The sequence below is a fragment of the Scomber scombrus genome, chromosome 5 (assembly GCF_963691925.1).
Source record: "Scomber scombrus chromosome 5, fScoSco1.1, whole genome shotgun sequence".
Taxonomy (NCBI): Eukaryota; Metazoa; Chordata; class Actinopteri; order Scombriformes; family Scombridae; genus Scomber; species Scomber scombrus.
In genome coordinates this window covers 1004570-1029957 of record NC_084974.1, presented here as the reverse complement: position 1 = coordinate 1029957, position 25388 = coordinate 1004570, and the positions used below count along the sequence as shown (strand labels likewise).

The 25388-nt window shown below is 41.1% G+C and overlaps 1 protein-coding gene across 1 annotated transcript; it reads right to left on the bottom strand.

The window, feature by feature from the left end:
- Positions 1–1005: 1005 nt before the first annotated feature.
- nlrx1 (NLR family member X1) lies at positions 1006–22222 on the bottom strand. Its single transcript, XM_062419569.1, has 12 exons — positions 22068–22222; positions 21251–21313; positions 20118–20221; positions 19089–19479; positions 17295–17526; positions 15725–16877; positions 15035–15218; positions 12399–12494; positions 11214–11300; positions 6108–6359; positions 3144–3351; positions 1006–1459 (listed from the first exon to the last, which is right to left on the bottom strand). The coding sequence occupies exons 2-12, from the start codon at positions 21265–21267 to the stop codon at positions 1319–1321; spliced, it is 2865 nt and encodes a 954-aa protein (XP_062275553.1). The 5' UTR covers positions 21268–21313; positions 22068–22222; the 3' UTR covers positions 1006–1318.
- Between the last annotated feature and the right edge of the window lie 3166 nt (positions 22223–25388).

The window sequence follows — 25388 nt, the reverse complement described above, 5'->3', positions numbered from 1 at the left end:
AAATGATGGGGCTGCTGTGTGTGCTATCTGTGTAGCAGCTTTGAACAGTAAGATACTTTATCACAGCTTACAGCTACATTTTTTTAGATCAGTTGTGAAGTTTCACTTCAGTGACATCGTCTCACACATAACAAGTCTTTACCCGTGCACACTGCTTCTGCAGTAATAAGACAGAAACACTATCATCTAAAAAAATGAATGAAAATCTCACTCACATATACATTTTGTTTCTTAAGTGACTTTTTCAACCAATTGGGGGTTAGCATAACATTTTGTCAAATTCAAATCCAGTAACCAATCAACTCATTGAATCTATTTCTCACTCATTTATTGAAGTAATGAGTTCGCAGGTGATGTTTTTGATTTTAACAAGTGACAGATGGCTAAAACTGAAAGCTGTGTGTAAATGTTTCCCTCTGCTCTGCACTAATTCAATAAATAGAGAGGAGAGAGCAAAGTGTGATAAGAGATGTGAGTCAGAGTATAATGAACCAGATCTAACATAACCTTTTAAAGGAAGCATCTGTGCAAGTGTGTGTCTTATAATGTTATCTGAGGGAGTGTAACTAAGTCTGAGAAAAGGACTAAACTGAGTAATCTTGACTTGGGGACCACAAACAATCAGAGGATCTGTTTGCAGAGGTGAAGAAAACCACTAAATCTCTCACCATTTAAATTCTGTGTAAAGTAAAAATAAATGTGTTCTGAGTTTGACATACCACAGAAAAGTGTGTTGTTAACCACCCTGCAAAATTTGAATGATTAAAAAAAATCGCCAAATATATGAAATTAGGCTTCAAAGTTGTGTAAAAGTCTGCCTCTGTCTCTGCTCCCAAACGCTGTGGGAGTGGCCGCCGAGTTAGCTGAAGCCCCGCCCCCTACCAAGTGTCACCTGTCAATCAAAGTCACCACCTCTACCAGAAACATGGACGCTAGGCCTGAGAGCTTTCTGCTGCTAGCTCAGCTGTTTGTTCTGTGATGTTTAGTTCTGTTCAGTTTGTTCTGTGATGTTTAGTTCTGTTCAGTTTGTTCTGTGATGTTTAGTTCTGTTCAGTTTGTTCTGTGATGTTTAGTTGTGTGTTTCTTCGCCTGCATTCGAGCTAAAATAAAGAAGTTATTGATCAGCTCATACTGCCTGAGTCCTGCATTTGGGTTATGACATATAATAAAAGCTGCTTTATAAATATTACTGACTGGATGAAAAAAAGATGCTATACCTCCAACTTAGACTAATGTAGTTACATTCAAATACAAACTTGTAGTACTGCTGATGACATCTATTGCCTTTTCACCTCTTGACTTTTGCTGACTACTTGCTTTATCCTGTGGACGGAGGTGGAGTGTCCTTCTCGAGCATCCTTAGTGTCTTTCGGACATCCTTCTCCACCCTGCGGAAGTGTAGCCGCTTCAAGAGGCTCTGCTGCTGCTGACGCCCCCACTCCAGATCCCTGAGGAAAACCTGCACAGAGGGGAGGGAGGGGGGTGGGTGACAATTTTTAGACCATTTGCAGATTAAAAATAAATATTCTAATGTAGATGAAAAAAATTGGACTGGTTGTTGATATGATGTTTTTAAAGGAGCACGCCACAGATATTTAAATGTAAGGATCACTTTACAACTCATGGAGAGTGTCTATGTATATGTGTATCAGTTATATACTTCTAACGTGCACATTTATAACAGGCCTGTTGTTGGTTGTGGAGTTGGAAAGACATATAGGAGGTTTGAATGAAAACACTTTCAAGATTCATTTTTGAAAGTGTAGGATCCAGTGTTTTTGAGATTGATTCATACTGAGGACTAAAAGTCAGGACATTTGTGTTTCTGCTGCACACATTTTTACCATTCTTTTCTAATCTGTCTCTTGTGACTCCCTCAATGTAATACTCACTGGATAAAGTTTAGTTTGTCTCAATTACGTGGAAAACAAGGTCTAGATGGACTGTTAATTCTACTGTGACTTCTCTAGAGGGTGGCAATATGTTTTACTTGTAATATATTATTTATTTATTGTTTTACTTTGTAGACAAGGAGTTCTGAAAAGTGGAAAACGTGGATTGGTATTCTTCATTTTGATCATGTCTTGTACTGTAAGCCCATGCTGGCAGGATGTTTCCATGCATGACACAATAGTACAATTTCATCATCATCAGGGATTAAAGCAAAACAAAATCTTCTGACACCTTATGGGCTTCAGAAAATAGTTAACATTATAAAAACTCAAACGGACCATAAAAAAGACTTTGCTTTCTTACATTGAACCAACCAAAACAAGCATAACGTTGCTGTCGTGTACTTTTAAACAGCACGCAGGTGTTTGAGGTGGAGCTGCAGGGTTGAGTGGAGGTGTGTGGGGAAGCTAACAGCTAACACAACAGCGTCCTACAGTCGCTACCTCTGTAGCTGCTTACTGACCGAGCAACTCTGTCCTTTCATTCAGTGTCCGGACCTTTTATACAGAACAGTGAGGCGGAATAAAGTAGTAGTATTCCTGCCGTGAACAGACTCTCAGAGGAGAGCAGCATGATGACAGCTAACAGCAGCAGAGGCTAATAGTTTGGGAATAAATTCCTTACCAGGACATTTCTTCACCAATGTGTTTGTAAAGGTGTCTAGTAATACATATTAAATGCCAACCAACTACACCAGTTGCCAGTAAACAATAAGTAGTTACCATGGCAAATAAATTAACAAATAAAACCATAAAGCTACTTTTTAATTTACATGCACCCGGCAATATTTATGTTTACAAAAAAACCCTCAAAAAACTACTAAAGGCAGAGGTAAACATTTTCAATTTTTTTTCAATTTTCACCAATAAGGTTCTGGGTACCCCAATTTTCAGAAGCTGTCACGGATTTTGCCACAGGAGTTGAGTTTAAATCTTTAATATGTGTTACTAGACACCTTTACAAACACATTGGTGAAGAAATGTCTTGGTAAGGAATTTATACCCAGATTGGCCAAATATCTGATAATATTCCCTGACGTTAGCTGCTGTCCTTGCATCATTATTACATCCCTGCATGGTGAAATCATCTAACTAAATTGTAGTTTCTTACAAAATGTTTTGGCAAGAAAATCAACTTTTTAAAATAGTATCAGATTTTATTCACACAACTAAAAGTCACTGTGTGCATACCTGAAGTTGCTGTTGTACACGCTGCCGGTCCCAGGATGAAGCATTGTCTCGTATCACTCTCAGGATGGGGTGCCAGCCCTCAGAGATGTCAGAGCCTTCAGTAACTGAAGCCAGGACCTTGACCCGCCGCTCGCTGCCACTGCTCTTAGGAACGCCTCGGACATACAGGGACTGCTTCCCCACATCACTGAGAGGGTTCAGGTACAAACTACACAAAGACAGAGTGTTTGTGTCTTACACACTTTAAAACATTTCCTGTTTGATTTTAGAAATATCTAAAATAAAAACTAAAGTTTAACTGTGGAAGAACACATCTGATCAACTAAACCTTATTACTAGGGCTGGGTATCGTGGCCCTCTGGGGATTCCCTCGTCTTGGGGGACTTCATCGCTCACGTTGGCAGCAACAGTGAGACCTGAAAGGGTGTGATTGGGAGGAACGGCCCCCCCGATCTGAACCCGAGTGAGGTCGCCGAGGTGGTCAAAAATCTCCTCGGTGGCAGGGCCCCGGGGGTGGATGAGATCCGACCCGGAGTTCCTCAAGGCCCTGGATGTTGTTGGGCTGTCATGTTTGACACGACTCTGCAACATCGCGTGGACATCGAGACAGCGCCTCTGGATTGGCAAACTGGGGTGGTGGTACCTCTCTTTAAGAAGGGGGACCGGAGGGTGTGTTCCAACTATAGGGGGATCACACTCCTCAGCCTCCCTGGTAAGGTCAATTCGGGGGTACTGAAGAGGAGGGTCCGTCGGATAGTCGAACCTCGGATTCAGGAGGAGCAATGTGGTTTTTTTCGTCCGGGTCGTAGAACTGTGGACCAGCTCTACACCCTCTACAGGATCCTTGAGGGTGCATGGGAGTTTGCCCAACCAGTCCTCATGTGTTTTGTGGACTTGGAGAAGGCATTCAACCGTGTCCCTCGGGGAGTCCCGTGGGGGGTTCTCGGGGAGTATGGGGTATCGGACCCCCTGATATGGGCTGTCCATTCCCTGTACGACCGGTGTCAGAGCTTGGTCCGCATTGCCGGCAGTAAGTCGGACTCGTTTCCAGTGGGGGTTGGAATCCTGCCCCAAGTGGAGGAGTTTAAGTTTTGTTAAGTAAGTCTTGTTCACCAGTGAGGGAAGGATGGAGCGGAAGATCGACAGGCGGATCGGTGCGGCGTCTGCAGTAATGCGTACTCTGCACAGATCTGTCGTAATGAAGACGGAGCTGAGCCGAAAGGCAAAGTCTCGATTTACCAGTCGATCTTCGTTCCTACCCTCACCTATGGTCATGAGCTTTGGGTAGTGACCGAAAGAACGAGATCGCGGGTACAAGCGGCCGAAATGAGCTTCCTCCGTAGGGTGGCTGGGCTCTCCCTTAGAGATAGGGTGAGAAGCTCGGTCATCCGGGAGGAGCTCAGAGTAGTCCCGCTGCTCCTCCGCGTTGAGAGGAGCCAGATGAGGTGGCTCGGGCATCTAGTTAGGATGCCTCCCGGACGCCTCCCTGGTGAGGTTCAGGGCACGTCCCACCGGTAGGAGACCCCGTGGAAGACCCAGGACACGCTTGAGAGACTATGTCTCTCGGCTGGCCTGGGAACGCCTCGGGATCCCCCGGGAAGAGCTGGACGAAGTGGCTGGGGAGAGGGAAGTCTGGGTTTCCCTGCTTAGGCTGCTGCCCCCGCGACCCGACCCCGGATAAGCGGAAAGAAGATGGATGGATGGATGGTATCGTGGCCAATTTCCTAAATCGATTCGATTTCGATTCATAAGGTTCGGAATCGATTAATCGCGATTCGATTCAATTCAATTCAATCTGCTCTTAAATAATGAAAATGGCTCAACTGTGTTACAAAATACAAATGTACTTTTTTTTCTCTTCACATTGAACTTAAAACCTGTTGTTTAAACTTGTAAATTGGACAGTTTAAACTTGAGTTGTAAACAAAACTGTCTCAAGTCTCAAAAGTGCAATTTTGAAATTAGAAAGTAATTGCAAGTGAAAGTGTATTTGAACTACAACATTCCATCACTACAAATTGCATTAAGGCATTGTTTATTAAAGTAACCCCTGGCGTTGTATATTTGTTTGTTTCCCTATTTTCATATTACTGCTGTTTCAAAACATATTGTTTCTGTAAATGATGCCAACCAATAAAGTTTTATTAAAAAAATTTCATGGGGAAAAATCGATCTTATGCCCTATGAATCGATAATGCAAAATTGAAATTAAATCGATCCAAAATCGATTAAATCGATTTTTTTACCCAGCCCTACTTATTACTTCACTACTCACATCACTTCACTGCATATTTGTGTGTCAGAGCTTGATCTGAACAATTTAGTAGAAGAAAATATGATGAAACAGCATTCATTTCCTGCAATGCACTACAATACACTACAAAGGTAGCCAGCTCCAACTGGTTCTTTTTTAAATAAAGTTGGGAATATTTATTCCTGCATTATCCTTTGTCGTTCATGCCTTAAGCACTTTGAGTAGACTAATATTTGAAAAGTGCAGTACAAATAAGCTTGACTTGCCTTACTTTTGCAAATAATACCTTGACAGTAATCCTGGTTAACATGGTTTATTATTTGATTCAATAATAAAAAAGTAAAGTAAAAGTAAAAGAAGAAGGCTACATTGTTTTCCTGAAGAATATGTATGAGCAGTTCCTTTAATGTGCTGAATGATGATATACTGTAAATGACCTCTAAGCATGGAAAATATTTGATTATCCACTTCCCCTGTCATATTATCAGAAAGGGGCTAAACACAGTTAAATGTGTGATTTTCATCACTCCCTGCAGACACAGATGTAATCTCTAAGGTAATACAATATTTTCAATATGAAAAAACTTTTTGTCAGACATGTGGACCAGTTTGGTTTCTAATAACAGCATTATATTTGAGGTAGACAGAGCTGAAGACTGTGGAATGTCTGTGATAATATACACATAACTGTGGAGGAATATATGTCTTACTGCACGGTATGAATGCTGGGGTGTTCCCTGCAGGCATCCACGAGGGCCAGAGCAGCGTTATCTCCAATGTTGTTGTAGGCCACATTGAGCTCCTGGAGCCCGGTGTGCTGCTGGAGCCTCTCAGCCAGCTGCAGGGCCCCCTTGTCCCCCATGCCAGTGTGCATCAGGGACAGATGCCTCAGGGACTGGTTCTCTGGCAGGGCCTCTAGAAGGGTGCAGGCTCCAGATTCCAGCAGAGGGTTGTCACACAATCTGGAGTACACACAGGGTTAGTGAGACATTTGTGCTCTTCTACACACAACAGACTCTGGTGCACAAATAGACTACAGCTTCTTTCACACATGCACCTTATTACATTCATCTGATGGGAGTTCCAACATGTTGCACCCTGCTCACTTCTATGTAAAAAGTCACAACAGTAATCTTGAGGCTGGACCTGAAACATCGCTGTAACACTTTCAACACAAGATGAACATAAAGACCACAGCATGCAGAGAAATGCACACTATTTTCTAATTCACTAATGTTTGTAAGAAACACTTTATTTAGAGGTCAAACTGCAAGTGAACACATCTGAGATATGTTTAATATATTTATTCACAACATATTACCAACAATGAGTACAGTAGGTAATATGCAGGAAGTCAGTCTGTAAACTGTGATAATGGTCATTTTACTTCATCTTCCTAATAAGTTGGACTCATGTGGATGTTTGTTTCAGCCTGTCTGTCTGCTTTGTAGTAATGAATGTGTTCCCACGTCTCAACTAATATCTTGGTGAATATAATCTTATCATAACCAATAAAACATTTTTAAGTTAACCTTTTCGTTTCCCTTTAACCCTACAAGCACAACTGACACAGCTGCTGTTGGAAGAGCAGCAGTAAACAACTGACATTTGAAACTTCACTCTAAAACTTGACTGTGAGTTACAGCCACTAGCACAACCACACATGTTTAGCACGAGCTAAACTTGGTTGGGGGAAGAGACCATTGCAGGTTGGATCTGGTTAACCTCACTACCAAATATAAACATAATAGTGCTGCCATGTGGCTGCAGTGGAGATGCATAACCACTCCTCAGCTCTGCACAGTGTTAAAGCAGGTTATACTATAATGCTAACTGACATACTAAGTAACCAGGCTACTCAGCTCTTTTCACTCCAGAACAGAACGTGAACCTTCTTCTTCAATATTGATGCAATTGGACAGCTTTATGATCATGTGATCAGTGGTAGCAACAACAGGCAGCAGGACAGCAGTAAATGGTATTATTCACATTTAACACTTTTTAAAAGAAGTTTAAAATAATTGTCCAGTGTGTAAAGAAATAAATATTCAGGGGACAGAATCCTAAAACAGAAGCTCAGGAAACATTAAGTCACAATGTTAATGGAGCTGAAGATAAACACAACTGTCTGGTAAACAAGGTGTCAAGGTGTTGCTGAATTGTCCCTTCCAATATTTTTTGCCAACCTCAAACTATCTTGCCATTTGAAGTCCACAAAGTGTTACTTATCAGATCTGTTCAGAGTTGCCAGGTTTGTGTGTTGGTTATTATGATAAAGAGTGAATGATTTTCATGTGACTACAGGCCAGGTAAAAAGGCAGCTGGAGAGACTAAATCAGCGAAAGGCAGCAGGCCCTGATGGCATCACACCTAGGATCCTGAAGACCTGTGCCAGCCAGCTGTCTCCTGTACTGACACACCTGTACAACCTGAGTCTGAGTCAGGAGAAAGTCCCGATGCTGTGGAAGACTTCCTGCCTGGTTCCAGTCCCCAAGAAGTCGAGGCCATCCGACCCAGCTGACTATAGACCAATCGCCCTCACATCCCATGCGATGAAAGTCCTGGAGAGACTGGTCTTAGACCAGCTGAGACCACAGGTGAGAACGTTTCTGGACCCTTTGCAGTTTGCCTACCAGCCCCACTTAGGAGTCGATGACGCTGTCATTTACCTGCTGCAACGATCCCATATGCATCTGGATGGTGGGAGAGGCACTGTGAGGATCACATTCTTTGATTTCTCTAGTGCTTTCAACACCATTCAGCCTCTGCTACTGGGTGAGAAGCTGCGGGTGATGGGTGTTAACAACGTAGTGATCTCCTGGATTACTGACTACTTAACAGGCAGGCCACAGTTTGTCCGTCTGGGCAGTGTCCTGTCTGATGTGGTGGCCAGTGATACAGGAGCTCCACAGGGGACTGTGCTTTCTCCCTTCCTCTTCACCTTATACACCACTGACTTTAAGTACAACTCTGAGTCATGTCACCTGCAGAAGTTGTCGGATGACTCAGCTGTTGTAGTGTGTATAAGAGATGGAGAGGAGGGGGAGTACAGGACACTGATAGACAACTTTGTAGAGTGGTCTGAACAGAATCACCTGAGGTTGAACGTCAACAAGACCAGAGAGATGGAAATTGACTTCAGGAGGAAGAAGACGCCTTCACAGCCACTATGGATCAGAGGGGAGGTGGTGGAGGAGGTGGAGGACTACAAATACCTTGGAGTGGTGATTGACAACAGACTGGACTGGAAATCTAACAGCGAGGCTGTGTACAAGAAGGGGATGAGCAGACTCTACTTCCTGAGGAAGCTGAGATCCTTCAACGTGTGCAACAAGATGTTGGAGATCTTCTACCAGTCTGTTGTTGCCAGCGCCATTTTCTTTGCTATTGTGTGTTGGGGCAGCAGCATCAGAGCCAGCGACACCAACAGACTTGATAAGATCATCAAGAAGGCTGGCTCTGTACTGGGTCTCAGGCAGGAGTCTTTTGAGACCGTGGTGGAGAGGAGGACACTGAATAAACTGTTCTCCATCATGGACAATGACCAGCACCCTCTCCATCATGGACAATGACCAGCACCCTCTCCATCATGGACAATGACCAGCACCCTCTCCATCACACAGTGGACAGACAGCGGAGCACCTTCTCACACAGGCTGCTCCAGCTCTGCTGTCGAAGGGACAGATACAGGAAGTCTTTCCTGCCTCATGCCATCACACTGTATAATAACAGCTAAAAACCTCTAGTCATAACTTATAGTCACTGCACACTTTATTTCCTACACACATCGCACATTTACTTTGCACTAAAATAACACTGCCAATCTGTTGTATATACTTTTGTACATTACACATTACATTTTATTTCCTTTACTATTGCTATTTTGCTATTTCACTATGTATAGCCTATTCTTTATATTTATATTTTGCTATCTTAGTATGTACAGTTACCGTATTTAGTATAGCCTATTCTTTATATTTTGCTATTTTAGTATGTATAGTTACCGTATTTAGTATATCGTAGTATATGTATCGCCACTATGTGTCCGTGTAATGCTGCTGCTACACTGTCATTTCCCAGCTTGGGATCAATAAAGTATATCTCTCTATCTAAGATGTTTTATGCATTGTTGACCCAATGGTGGTAGTAAGAGTGAAGTTGGTGCTGAATCTACAGTGTTATGTATTTATAGTTTAAACATCACAGAATAGAAAATTACTTAATTGGACAAAACTAAGGTTAGTGAGATATTATAATTAAATTCCATGTGTAGTCCTGCTTTAGACAAGTTATAAGTTAATACATATTCAAACCAGTAAACCTTGCAGAGTCAGGCTCTTAATGTCTGTATATGTTTTTGCACATGTGCATATGACAGAGAGAGACAGCCAGCCACTGCTGTTCAACAAAAATTTCCCTAAAGATAAAATCAAACCATCCTTGATTAACAGACTAGGGCCTAGTAGATCAGCTTGCACATTTTTTGCAGGTGATGTCAAGTTTGCACGTTTTTACACACGCAGACCTTTAGTAAATCAGGCTCATAGTGTATTGCTTATATCTGCATCATGAATGCATTGCTTTGTTTAATGGTTGCAGCAGAGGCAGAGGTACAGGCATTAGATTCAATTAAAACATTTTTTGGGTTATTTTTATACTGTTTTAAGAATTTACATAAATAAAATTAAACGCATAATTTCAACAACCAGTCACGTTTGAACGCCGAATCACAACGCATCATCAGTCAGAGACAAACATGTTGCCATTCTTAGCTAGCTAATGTTCCCGTGGATACAGTGACACAAAATGAATCCATTTTTGAAATGACTTAATCTTGTAGAGGGGGCTCAGTCCATATACATTATACTGTATTATTCATTTATTTTATCAGTTGATCCTATTCTTACACACTACATAATCCTAAATGCAATTTCATTTAATCAAATGACCACAAAGTGACAGAAAGACAAACCTGAGGCCACGTAGTATTTCAGTGTAGGAGACTCACTGGTCTCTGGAGCTAAAGACACATTATGATACTGTACTGTACTTGATGGGTACTTGAAGGCAACAGGTTACATACTTAACCAACAGAGACTGGGACAAACTGGGGGTCAGTAGGAGATCACAGCTCCCCTACTGTGTTAAACAGGCTCAACTGTACAGGCTCCATGCACAAAATAAAAGTGTGTCCAAAGGGCTTCCTTTTTAGCCAACGCTGATTAACAGATGGTTAAGAAAAGTGCTGACTGTGACTAATGCTGTTAGTATTAGTCTGTGGTAAAACCATTAAAAGCCCAACTATATTTACTAAAGTCTCAACCACAGACTGTGTATAAAGATGGACGTAGCAAGGTGTGAGGTCACCTGTAGGTTTGGTTTGGAACTGGTTTGTAGGCCAGAGTGGCAGTTTATGGTCAGTTCCATCTTTACCATTTGGAGCCAGGACCTTCAAAACAGTGAGCAGGGTGCTAAAGTACATAGCATTTGCCAAAACTAATGTTAGCTGGTGTCTGAGTTTTGGCAAATGCTAGGTACTTTAGCTAAACTGTGCTAACACGTCACGTATCATTATCAAGCACAGTTACATTTATAGAAATATTGACAGTCCCAGAGCCAGGGAGAGCAGCAGGTGAGCCAACTGTCAATCAACACTTCATAGCTGCTTTAAATCTTATTAACAGAGCAATCATTTCCTAAATGACCCCCAACATATTATTTGGAGGGCCTGAATTTAGAGATTCAGACAATAATGACTTGAAAAGATTACTGACTTGGGCTGAAAAACAAAGACATGAATAAAAATGTAGCCTTACTGTAGGGATTTAATAGCACTCTTTGGGTCTAGTAAGAGATCTCTCAGGAGGATGCAGGAGTCAGGACCCAGGCTGTTAAACTGCAGACTGAGGACAACAGAAACAGGCGGACACAACAATCACAACACACACAGCATACACATGCTACTAATCCAGAGTCAATAAAAACATTTCAAACTGCAGTAATAAGGGCTACAGGAGGACATAGTGCATCTGTTATGTTGGTATGAGACTACACAGTATTTTTTAGGTAAGGGAATAATTGTACCATTCATTCTTGCCATGTCTTGGCAACACTAAAAGTGTGACCCCAACCAATCAATGTTTTGGGGTGGAGGGTCAAGAAATGATCAATCATGGCTACAGTCATGGTGTAATTAAGGGGAGTATGTTTAAAATCAGGCATAACCCAGTCATCTTAACAAGGTTTCTTAATATGATCTAACACAGTTATGACACCTATAAGAGTCTGCTGGGTTACTTAGTTAAAACATAATGCTGTTGTCATGAAAACATAGCTTTGATTAAATGTATAGTATACAGGTCAGCCTACACTGATACAGCAGCATGGCAAATATTATAGTCAAAACAAGCAAAAAGAAAAGTCAAATATTGGTATCATCCTCAAAAATCCAGTAGAAGTTGGGCTCCATGCTTTTAGATGAACTAAAAATAAGACAAAGCAAGCATTGTAATAAAGGTTTCAGTATTTGCATATAGAGATATGTAATTCTGACTATTACAAATCTGTGGTGACATTGGTGTGTGGGTGTAGAAAAATGTAATTTGCCTGGAAGAGCATTAACAAGAAGAGTCAAGTCAGAATCACCTGCTCATTGAGCAGCAGGACCAAATAAGGTGTGAAATGCAGCAGCTGCATGTCACTGCAGATTTACCTTCTGGATTCTGATCTTTGTAACCTTGACATGTTTACCCAGCTATGATAAGCATGGTTCAACAAACACTGAGAAATCAAATGTGTTTTCTATTCTTGTATATTTTGATTTTCTATTCTTTCTATATTGTGCTTTATATATGCACAGCACTTTGTAAACTTACCTTGTTGAAAGAAAAATCTAACTGCTTAAAAAGTAGAGCAGTAATGAAATATACAATGTTCAGTGTGCTGTCTACAAACACATTCTTCCTTGCAAACAACAACAAAAATGGTTGATTGTGTCTCACTTGAGGGCATGTGCATGTCTGAAGGCAGGCCACAGCATTTGAAGCATGTCATGAGTCAGGAGACAGGAGGACAGGTCCATTTCTTCAACATGATAGCTAGAGGAAGACACCACAAGAAAAAGTCACAACCTATGAAAAACATGACCATGAACAGCCAGTAAGATGAGCAAATTGTACGTCTCCTTAATGAAACAAGGATAGGTTTTTTAAGAGGATAGTTCCACATTTTTTCAACTCTATTTTAAAACATACTTAGAATGAAATATGTGCATTAGAAAAGTTTTTGGTTGCTATAGTCAGTCTTCATTCATACTGGCCTTGAGAGATCCCTTCCTACAATGGTTTTGATTATAAGTGATGGTGGACAAAATATGATGCAAATATGACAATTAAGCAGTCTGACAGATCAAACTTAATTACTGATATTTTAGTATTATATTCACACAGGGTTACATTGCCTACCTGCAGTGGAGCTATGGAAACACAAAGAAGGAATTTGGTAGTAAAAACTATGAAGTGGACATTAATGTCGTTTTGTCAGTTTTAGTAAGTTATGTCGATTTTCGGGTCTACACAGGTAGTAAGGAGGATGCACTTCCTCAGGAGGCTGCGGCAGGTGAGCACCCCCCCTCCCATCCTCACCACGTTCTACTGGGGCACTATTGAGAGCATCCTGACGGGCTGCATCATCTCCTGGTACGGCAGCTGCAGCGCCTCTGATAGAAAAACTTTGGAGCGTGTGGTGAGGACGGCAGAGAAGATCATCGGGGTCTCACTCCCCAACCTTCATGAGCCTATGAGGACAGATGCAGGAAGAAAGCCCTCTGCATTGTTAGGGAATGTCACTATCCAGCTCATGGACTGTTTGACCTTCTGCCTTCTGATAAGAGATATCGCTCCGTCAAAGCAAAGACGGGCCATAAGAATTATAAACATGAATGAATCACTCTGCCCCCTGCAACACCCCTATACATATGTATTTTAAATCATTTTCATTATTTTCTTATCATTTTTTAACATGTTTAGCTGCTGCACCGATTGTATTTTTAACTTTGCTCAGGTCCCTTTAGACTGCGGCTTTTATGTCTGTCTTAGTTTAGGTGTGTATGTTTTATTTCACTTTGGCACAGGGATCCTGAGAAACGCAATTTTGTTTCTCTATATGTATTTGTTTATATAGAGGTGGAATGACAATATATAAACTTGAACTTGAACTTAAGCTCAGACTCAGTAAGTAAGGCTCAGACTTCACAGAGATCCCTAGCAGGAGCATCCAGAAGCTCCAGTACATTCAGAACAGTGCTGAGTGTGAAACTGCATAAAACTGTGTTAAGCGCATATTGATGGGGTATGTACCCTTTGTAGAATCTCTTACCAGACATAATGTAGGATCACCCTCCCAAGCAGTTTTAAGGGCAAAGTTTATGAATGTTTGAATAGATAAGTGAAATGGGCCCGTTTAATGAGGAAAGTGGTTCCAGGAACATTTCAAAATCAACATCATTAGAGAGAGCTGGGAAATCAGGAAATAAACTACAAAGTTACGTACTTTAGGATATCTATCTCACTTTATATACCAAGATAAACAAAACCTGAGCTAAGGGTCATAAAGTGTCAATTATAAAGCAGATACTTTGTTGATTGGAAATAATTCACTTTTACTGAGATTCAGTTTGTAACCAGACACCATACTAAAGGTTTCCAAGATTGAGAGTATTGTAGGAATGGAGCATGATAAATCAGACACCAGTAATAAAAGATCATCCGAGTAAAGGGCCACCTTCATCTCTACCCCATTTCTAGTGATACCTCGAAAGTCAGGATGAGACTGTAAGGCAATCGACAGAGGCTCCATTACTATGGCAAAGGGCTTAATGTAGAAAATGAAAAAAAGGTAATCCCATTCCACTCTGTCTAACGCCTTTTCGGCATCCAGAGCATTCAAGTCCTCAGGAGGAGTGGCAGATGAAGGGTTACACACAGCATTAAACACCTTCCTGAGATTAAAGAGAGAATGCCTATTCTGGATAAATCCAGTTTGATCCAGAGAAATTATGGATGGCAAAACAGCCTCTAAAAGATGAGCTAGAAGTTTGCATAATAATTTAAAATCTACATTCAGCAAACTCATAGGACGATATGAACTGCAAGACTGGGTTTAAAGACTGGGTCTTCTTAAGAAGCAATGAGACATAAGCCTGATTCAGTGTTTGAGGGAGTGCACCAGAATTAAAAGCTTCAACAAACATCTCTAATAGAAACGGAGCCAATTGTTTCCAAAACGTCTTATAAAATTAGGCTGGAAAGCCGTCAGGGCCGGGACTTTAGCCACGACAATTTAGCTTCAAATAAAAAGGTCTAAATGACACCTGTCTGTGGTCTCTGCTGGGAAAAACCCTCTGTGGCAGTGACTCTACTACAAAGCCATTACTATATTTGAAGTTGTGCAACAATGAAAATTCCCAGCAGTAAATATACTAAAACTATTCTTCATGTCAATAGTTTGAGCTACAACTTAGAAGTTCACAAAGATATGCTTTTGGATCAACTTTGTAAAAAAAACAACAAAAAAAAAAACTAAAAAAAACATACTATACAGTGAACAGGTGACAGTAAAAGCACAATGCATTGCTTACCTTGCAGGGGCGCATGAGAGCACGGTACTCAAAACGAAGCATTTGAGTGATGTCATACGAATGTTGGGGAGGCGAATGGCTCTGATTGAGGCCAGGACCTCTGCAGTGAGTCTGGGGTTCTGAAACTCATACAGGAGGACGAGCAGATCCATCAGTTCCTCTGGTGGCTGTGGCTTGTTGAGCTCTAACATGAACACACATCAAAAATAAAAACAAATGTGGTTATAAAAACAAAGGCTCTGTGCTGTGTCTGCACAACAAGAGCTAATCAATATGTCATACTGTGTAAGAGTGGACATTTTGACTCGCAGTGCTGATAAAACATAATCATCTAGGGGCACAATAACACCCATACTTTCATTTTTAGACTGGATTATTTCAATTTATGTTGCCCAGTTTTCTTTCGAGGAGTAACAACTAGCTCATTCATTGGACACAGCTTAAGTAACATTTGGCAGCAGGGGTAGAAGAGCTAAAGCAGATTGTAAATGTTGACTGTAAAAAGGTATCAGCCAGAGTTCAATTTAACAGCTTAATACAGGCTTGGTCTGAATAAAAGGTTCAACTTGGACCTAGAGTGTATTCATAATGTCAGAATGGAGTCTGGATATTCATAATATTCAAGTTCTTCAAATATTAGACCAATCAAAACACACTATATATGCAGTTTGCAAAGGTTACATAAGTTACCTCTGACAAGGTGCTTCCGAAGAGCATGTGTGATCTGGGCCACAGTGGTGCTCTTAATACTGCACCCAAGTTGCTGGAGAAGGACTCGGTTACCATAATGCAACAGTCCACCCATGAAGATGGGGTAGAGCTCGAAAGGCTTGCCCTCACTGTGCTGCTTTGGCTGCGGGCCATGGACCCCGAGCAGGCTTTGCTCCACCTGATCCAGGACATCCTCGTTGTAGCTGTCCTCGGTGCGGAACAGCTCAGTTGCCATGGTTCTGGCAATGCTGCCTTTGGTGCGACTGCTGATTTTCTCGTAGAGTGTTGGAAAAAGCTTGAGGAGGTTGAAGACAGCAAAGACTCTGATGGGGATGAACTTAGAGAGGATGTTGACGATGGCACTGACATCCTCACCTGCCTGACCGATGGCCATAGACACCTGTTTAGTCATCTTCTGTAGAGCAGATTTATTCTCTCCTAGAACCACATAGAGAGCAGCCAGGTACTCTTGCATGGCTGGGACAGCAAATACATATTTCTTCTCATTATTCTCACTGAATTCTCCTGGTAAATACTTGCCACTCTCAACACAGGGAGCTAAGAAGAAGTCTAATACGTCAGTTCGGAACGTGGCCAGCTGACGAAGCTCCTCATCCGTCTTGGTCTCCCCTCCTATCCACTGCTCCAGCTCCTTTTCTGAGAACGACGTGCGTTTGTTTGTCACACCATCAAATGCAAGTTTTCCAACCGTACGGACTACATACAACATCAGAGAGCTGTTGGGCTCCTGAGTGGGCACACTTGTTCCTACTCCTGTTCCTAGCACCTCGCCTCCAAAGTTGAGCCTGAGGAAACTGGTGTAAATGCCAGTCAGAGTGCGGATGGGTGCCTTGGCGTTAGTGAAATGCAGGAAGTGTAAGGTAGCACATGTGAGCCAGCAGTAGGATGGGATGAAGCAGGCTGCAGCCAGCTGGCTCTCTCTCTGGAGGTTGAGGTAAAGCAGTTCTACGTACTTCTGTGCTGTCTCCCCGCTCTGCTGCAGTAGGCGGCTGGTGAAGTAGGCCCGCTGACGGTCCGGGTCCCTGAAGCCACATATCTGTGCATAGCTACTCACATACTTCTGAGGAATACGGTCCAGGGCAGACAGCCTGGTGGTGACCAAGACACTGGCCTGGAAAACATACAGGAAATGAATTACAAAACACAGAAGACAAATATAGAGGGTTTCCTGATTAACATCAACTCTGATACTTTCAAAACGCCACCTAATTTCTTCAGTTAGTGAAGACATGTCGGTGATAACAGCAGCACTCAATACTGTAGGCGTTTCAAGCAGATTACAGCTTAAGAACTGGAAAGATGATTTTAGAAGAGAGTGCCTCGGCTGCCAAACTGGTCATGTTTCATGGGGGTTGTAGTTGTTTTGGATGCTAACAGATTAAATGTTGCTGGTTAGTAAACTAATAACTAAGACTGAAGTGATACTCCTGTCCTTTCAGGAGTGCTTTCACCAATTTACAATTCAGCATTACAGACACCAACTAACATATATCAAATAGTCTAAAATAGATTAGAACAGATGTGTTACCTCAGGCAGCAGGTACTTCCTGAGCAGGTTGACCACCACCACACCTGCAGGCAGTGGCTCATTTGGGTCGCTGCAGAGCTCTGTGGATCCGATCCGGAAGTCCAGTTTCATCCTTTCCATCCCGTTAAAGAGGAAGAGCACATCCTTGGCCTGGTCTCCCTCTCCACTCAGCAGAGGGTGTTTTCTCAAGTGGAGGTACTTCCTGCTCACCAGGTCCCTCAAGGAGGCCACCCTGTGTGGGATGAAGTCTGTCAGTTAGTGCACTAAAAAAAAAAGACAGCGAATGAGGGCGAGAGGGATCCAATAAACATCCACTGCTGGACTTGAACGCGAGATGCTGCATGTGTTCCACAGCTAAGATTCACACACAGGATATGTGGCGGTGGTTGTGTTTGACATACATTTTATTTGATAAAGCACCAAAACATTGTTGATGAAGTGAATATGAGCAATTGACCGTGTGGGATTCTTTGATTTAATTAACTTGAGCCAATAGATGGAATAGACTTACTTACCATGGGTAGGACTGGGAGATATCTGTCATCTCTTCATATCATTCTGACAAAATTCCCATATGGAAATATTGTGGTGTACAATTGTCCACTGTCTTGATAAATGTTAGGTTCAATTTCACTAAAATATAAAACAGTGCATATTGCTGCCCTGCCTACACTGGCAGGCTTTAAACATGTCTGTATCACTCACCTCTCCACAAAATCTAATTAATGTTTAAACTTCAATTATGTTCATTAAGCCTAGTTTAGAGTGTGTGTTAATACTGAGTCTCAATCAGATTATACATCATATTTATGTTACACAGCTGCATGGTACAATTAAGTTCCAGTTTAGATAAGATATGCTTGAAAACTGAATAGGTCAGCATAAAGAAAAAAAACTACATTACAGCATGTCAGTTATGGGTTCCTATGCTATAAAGAATACTGTTCTATAGTGTGTTGTATATTATATCTGTTAAGACAACAGTGTCCATGTGTCTGTTGGACATGATCTAGATAACCTTCCTCATCCACACTATGAACTAAATACTAAATATAGTTGTAATGCAGTTTGTAGGCACCAGCAGCTCACAGCTGTGCTCTACTTTAGACATGTCACTAAAACAGCTGCAGACACACAGCAGCTTTTCTCTCTTTTAAGGCTCAACCACACCTGAATCAAACACGCCATTTTGGAGCAATTGTGTGCACTAGAACTGCTGCTAACAACTGATCAGTTTACAGATGCAAAGATAATCAGTGCTTACATTTTGAACTGAGTTCAACTGAAGTGAACTCTGACATGTGAATTTGCACAGCTGTCTAATAAACTGTTGAACTCTAAAACAAAGGATGCTATCAGAGCTTATCAGCTATGTTGCACCATCCACTTTTATATATATATGTATTTATATGGTGCTCTGCTGGACTACAAACTGCTCCATAAAAGGTGTGACACTGGCAGTTGGTTCATGTGCTCCAGGAGTTAGCCAACTAGCTTTATGAATAATAACAATATCACACCAAGCTTTCATTTTGCAAGGACACATGGATAGATGTATGTGTGTCACTTCCTGGTGGGACTAAACCTTTAATGTGAATATTATACTCAAACTGCTGACTCTTCTTTATTTGTCACTGCAGCAGTTCTAGTTCCACTGAGCAGAATGAGATGGGTTTGAGAACTAGCACACTGCCACTACAACAGAGATATGATCAGTTAAGTATTGACATATCTAACAGTGCTATGATTTCAAGCTAATGTGAATACATACACACACGACAATAAAGATCTTACTTTGTCAGTTGGCCGAGGTCCTCACAAGAGAAAGGAACCAGCAGCTTGAAGTGGGTCAGGGTGGTCCCAGCACACCAGTCCAGCACCAGTTTTCGGACCACTGTACTTTTTCCTGTTCCCACAGCACCATACAGCAACACATTGAGTCCTCGGTCCTCACTCCGGGCACCAGTGGAATCAAACAGCTGCTCCACAGTCACACAGGGGCTGGAGGAAGCCTGGGTTTGGAGAGGGGAGCTAAGAAGTCCTGCTCTCTCCTCAGGTTTTGTTTCCAGGATCAGTGGATCCACATGCATGGTCTCTGGGCTGAAGTAGCCTCCAAACTGTTTCTCTTCTGGAGGAAGGTGGCTGAACCACAGTAAGAGCTTCCTCTTGTGGATCTCTATGGGATCTAGTGGATCAAAGAAAGAACGAGTGCTGTATTTACATGTTTGCCTTGATGACAAAGTTACATTGCTGCTTTCTAACCTTATGTGTTCCATGACTCTCTTAACTACAGTGACTACATATAACCTTCCTTCTTATTTCCCTCAACCACAATACACCAAGCTTTGTGCCTGCACCTTGTTACTGTGTTTGCTTTCAGTAGCAATCACTCAAACAATAAAAATCCACTGCTTGTATCTGCAAACGGCTGTTCTGACAACGATAATGTGCTGAATGTGAGATATTTTAAGATTTTATAAAGCAGTAAGTGGAGGTAATATGTAAATATGCTGAGATTTGGTTTGCTTTTTTTATTTTTTGGAAAATAAAATTGATAAGTGTATGCTGAGTTTTATGAGATTTACTCATCATAAGAGGACTTGGTTCACTGTAACCTGTAGGTGACACACCTACAGTGATACTACTGTTAAACCTATGATTGTAAATAATACTGAAACAATTACTACTCTTATTATAATTGACAATATTGACCAAACCTCCAGTTAATGAAACTTTAATGAATTCAAAGCTGTTAAAACATGTTGTCTTTTCACATTGAAAACATCACACAGGTTGTCGTGGCTGTCAAAATGAGCTGTGCACCTGCTTCTGAAGCTGTAGAGCAGAAGGTCCTGCAGTGAAAGCAAGTAGCTGGGTCGAGGGAAACCTCCAACCTTCTCTTCCACCTCCATACTGCTGTCAGCTGTCTAAGAAACACAACACATAACACAAGTCTGTTCAGTTAAGATTTCACTTTAATCACACAGTTATTACTTTTCTTCACAATGTGACGTATTAATCTGATTCACATGATGCTTTAATGGCAGAGAAGAGCAGCTGTCAGTCAGTTTGCAGGTTCTAACAGGCATGCTGTTACACCCCCAAGGCACTGATATTAATGCAGGCATACTAATGACACTCCTTAACTCAGCTAAAACTGGATTTGAATCCCCCAATCAGGCAACACAGGGCTTAAAATGGCACGACAGTTACTGAGAATGTCTGTGGAGGCTTAAAGAAGAAAGAAATGGAATATGAAGCCATATTATTGATTCTTTCAACATTAACAGAAGGCAACTGGCCCTTCTTTGAAAAAGAAAGTGGTGCTCATATTTCAGGGTGTGTGGGTGTTATGTCCAAAACAGTGACAAAGGTGTTTTGTGAAACACAACCGTGTTGGACAATATGAGGACACTACCTATTATACCTGAGCTTATAGTTGGCTCTCTCCAGTATGTTTGGAAGCTTGCAGTCCTGCTGAAGTCACATAAGTCTGAGCTCTTACTAACTAAGTTCATGAAAGTCTGTTGTGTTATTTGCCTGTGTAACTTGCCTCAGTGTTTAGTTTTCCCTGTATTGGCAACAAATAAAGTGCACTGTACAGACAAGCTTAATCCTTCTTATCATCAACCACATTACATGGGTGGTGTAACGAGTGTCTCACCTCATTGCTCCTCGGTGACTACAGCCGACTAAATGTTTGCATTGCTCAATTTCATTTTTCTATCCTAAAGCAACAGCTGCTGCTATGTGTACATATGATGCAAAATTAGTGCTGGTCAGGGCTGGTCAGAAGAGTCGTCTGTTGCAACTGTGACTACACCCAAAATGCAATACTTAGTACATCATCATATGAATCATGTCCCTTGATCTGTCTTATCAAGATAATACATACATATTCTACCATCCCAAATGTTGTACTAATCATTAAAGTTCATTAACAGTGAGTCTTCTACCTGGGCAGTGAACTCATCCTTCTGTCCTGTTGCCTCTTGCTGTCAGAGAGCTCTGTGCTTTACCTGTGTAGAAAGTACAGTTCACACAACAGTTAACTATTACATGATGATCTCAAAACTATAAAGGCAAGGCAAGCTTATATATACACATTTCAACACCTAAGACAAAGTGCAAGAGAAACACTATAAAAGGACATTTAAATACATTAAAAACAGTTACTTAAGAACTAAGATAACAGAAAACAGAAACAAGCTAAAATAGAATAAGGCAGATTATTATTAGATTCTGGCAGTTTGTTCAGATTTGTGGAGCATCAAAAGTGAATACTGCTTCTCCAGGTTTAGTTTCGGACTCTGGGAACAGAAAGCAGATCTGTCCCAGACCACCTGAGAGGTCTGGATGCTTCATAATGTAGCAACAGATCACTAATGTATTGTGGCCCTAAACCAGTCAGTGCATTATAGACCAACAGCAATCCAAAGTCAGTGTACAGATGTGAGGACTGCAGTGATATGATCTACTACTCCAGCAGCAGCGTTGTGAATCAGCTGCATCTGTCTGATACATGACAGCTGTAAACACACAGGTACAGTAGTGGAGTCTACTGAACATACATGGACAAGGAACATACTGATGTGCTGTTTAACGGAACCTCTCTCTATTTCCGTATATTTATCTTTTATTAGTGTAGCAGTGAAACTGAAGGGCATGTTCAACACTACCGTTACACAGCGTGTCACCTCTGAGGCGGCTGTAGAGCACTTTACACCAACGTTAGCTTACAGGTCATGCAAACTAAACAATAACGTGACATACCAACGTCTTCGTCCTGTGTCCTTTTCTCCCGCCTGTCCCTCAGCTCGGACACCGAGGTCAACTTATTTCTGTTCATTCATATTCCGTTTTTCGCCGCCTTGGCTGACTCTAAGGATCAATGCTACACACCAAGTCACATCCTGTACTTCATGATATATTACACTAGAGAGAGAGAGAGAGAGAGAGAGAGAGAGAGAGAGAGAGAGAGAGAGAGAGAGAGAGAGAAATCCTGTAGCGTCCGCTAGGGCTCTTTCAGAATAAAATACTGTTTCTGTAAAACATTGGTTCCCAAAGTGGGGGGCGCGCCCCCTAGGGGGGGCACAGACCCATTGCAGGGGGGCGTGGTACGGCTACAGGGCTAAATGAATGAGTCATGCTTGGACACTGCTATCAAAACATGGACGGTTTTTACAACTTTTTAACATACACGTAAATGAATACTGTTACACAGTTTTAAAAAGACCTGTTACTCTGAAAATAATTACACTGTTAAGGTGGTTTGTTATTTTTATTATTTATTTTTTACCCTAACCCTTTTAAGTAATATTAGGACAATTGGAGATGTTCATAAAGAAATATATGTGATGCTCCAATCACTATTTTAGAAATTAAGGATGCTATTAAAAAAGTCAAATTTAACAAATCCCCTGGTACACATATTTTATTAAGATGTAATTACAAGGTAGAAAAACTTCCTGTAAAACTCTCCAACTTTCATAAACAGTTACTCTTATGCTGGTCCTTGATATACAAACATAATTTTCCCCTCTCAAATACTATATATGGAATAACCAGAATATATGTTTCACACATTTAACAAGGAGGGTCAGTTGTTTACATATAATGAATTCTCATCAGAGTATAACATTCCTGTACTCTCTAGAGAATTTGCTATTGTTTTTGATGCCATTCCATCAGGTATTAAAACGTTGTCTTCCTCTACAACCAGACTATCACCAACCATTACCCTTCAAACTACCCAAACAGACTTATACATCGGGAATTCAGATCCTTTTTTGAGTAATACATGTATAAGGGAACTAATCCAGAAGGATACAATTAGTAAATCTGCTTCTGTATTTGTTGGAACAATTTGTATTTTGACATAGACTGAGAAAAAGCATGGTTATTACCCAGGACATTTTTTGTTTAAAAAAAACAGCAGGTTTACAAGCTCACTCTCTCTTTACTCTTACGTTTTTACTCTCTTTTATGTTTACTCTTTTAAACTTACACTCTATACGTTTTGCTCTCTTTTCGCTAATTTCTTTTCGTTTATACTCAGTTTAATTTTTCTAAGTCGACTTTTACTTTTATCGTATTTTAAATTTTACTTTAACCAAGTTTTACGAGTTACTAGTCCTGATAAACTCATTATAGCAATTCAAAGATTCATCACATCTTTAATGGAAGATTTTTCTCTTGATAATTCAAGCCGAATTCAAGAGCGTCGTTTTGACTCTTTTGATCAAATGAGTTAAGTTTGACTAGCTTTGACTTTACCTGGCTAGCCGATCCGAAGTTATTAAGACAATAACTAATTGAACCAGCACCCACTCATCTACAATCCCAGCCTGCGCCTTGGAGAGACGACCCCCCCCTGAATCAGCGGCCGTGTAACGACTGGCTGTACAGGAACCTGCAGCTATCAGAACCGATCGGGTCCAGCAGAGTCCACCGAGAATCGCATCTTGTCTGACTTCGATCCATCCCGACCTGCTTCCAGCTGGACGGGCCTTCGTGTAAAAGTAGGCTAAAACCATATTTTCATTGTGATCAGGCTGGTGATGTACAAGAGCTTATTGCTGACTAAGGTCCAAATTCCACATTTCTATTTTTTTATTCCCAATAGGTTAATATAGTAATCTAAATACCATTTAGACATTTAGACAATCTTATTTATCACTGCTGTGACATTAGTAATCTTGTTATTATCCCTTCTTTATGAATATTTCCATTTTATAATCCCTATTGTTGCATTGACTGCTTATTACCCTTGTTTAGTCAATAAATAACCTGTGAGTATTATTGACAACTGTGTGCGTGTACATTTTATTTCTGGTGTGTACACATTCTTGGTTCCTTGACGCCTAGAATTCATAACTTTAGATATTTGACTGAAATTTATTCATTTAAAAGATATATTAATTAGCTAATCAAACAAACAAACAATTAAATCAAATCTTCTTCGTCTGACGAAGTGGTGCCCCTGATTACGAGAGTTTTAATACCTGATAACGAGTTTTAATCAAATTAGGATTCATAATCCACTACACACATTAAAAAGAAGCAACAATACAAATAAAATATAAAAATAAATCAAAATTAAATAATAATAAAAATAAACAGAACATCATCAGAGATAAAACATCCCAGCGGGGTCTGATCACCCTCTGATGGAGATTTCTGCTTCGTATTTGTGCTTCAATATTAACTAACTCTTTAAGAAAAGGACACACTATTTGTGACTCCTCCTTCAGTCTGCAGGCTTCAGTTAAAAAGGAGGAGAAACTCAGGGTTAGTTGAAGAAAACTTGCCAGCGAGCAGGTTAGGTTCACGGAGTATGTTGCTAGGGTAATTGAGTCAGAGTTAAGCTGAACTGGCTTTGTGAAACCGAAAAACCGAGTTTCCCTCATCTCAGGGTTAACTAACTCAGAGTTTTCACTAAACCTGCTTTCTGGAGTTTTCACTAAACCTGGCCCGAACTGAACACACCACCTTCATCGCAACATCCATCACTTCTTTCATATTTAAAATCTTTCCACACAACGCTTGCTGGTGAATTATACAATGATAAGATTCACTTTCTTTGCACAGTGCAACGAACCCACTGGTGCGGCCAATCATAGCAGGCACCCAATCAGTTGTGATGGAGATCAGCTTGAAGAGCGGCAGTTTCGTCTCGTTAACAAATCCCATGAAAGCATTGAAAATATCCTCACCTCTGGTGTGTCCTTTCAATGGCAAAATGGTGAGTAGCTCTTCCTTGGCGCTCATGTCTTCAAATACCATCCTGATGAAAACACACAATTGTGCCACATCCACCATATTAGTCGACTCGTCAAATTGGAGAGAAAAGCACTCACACGTGTCAATATCCTTCCTCAGTTGCTCCTCCACATCCACAGCCATTCCCTCACATCACCTTGTTGTAGCATTTCGGGAGAGTTGCACATCTTTAATGGCCTTCACGATCTCTACTTTATTCTTAAAGTTGTCAAAAAGGCTATCCGCTGCCTCCAGAAAGGCTTCCTTCACAATCTCGCCGAGATTGTGAATGGCTTCTTATGTTTAGCAAGGACGTGACTGACGCGATATGAA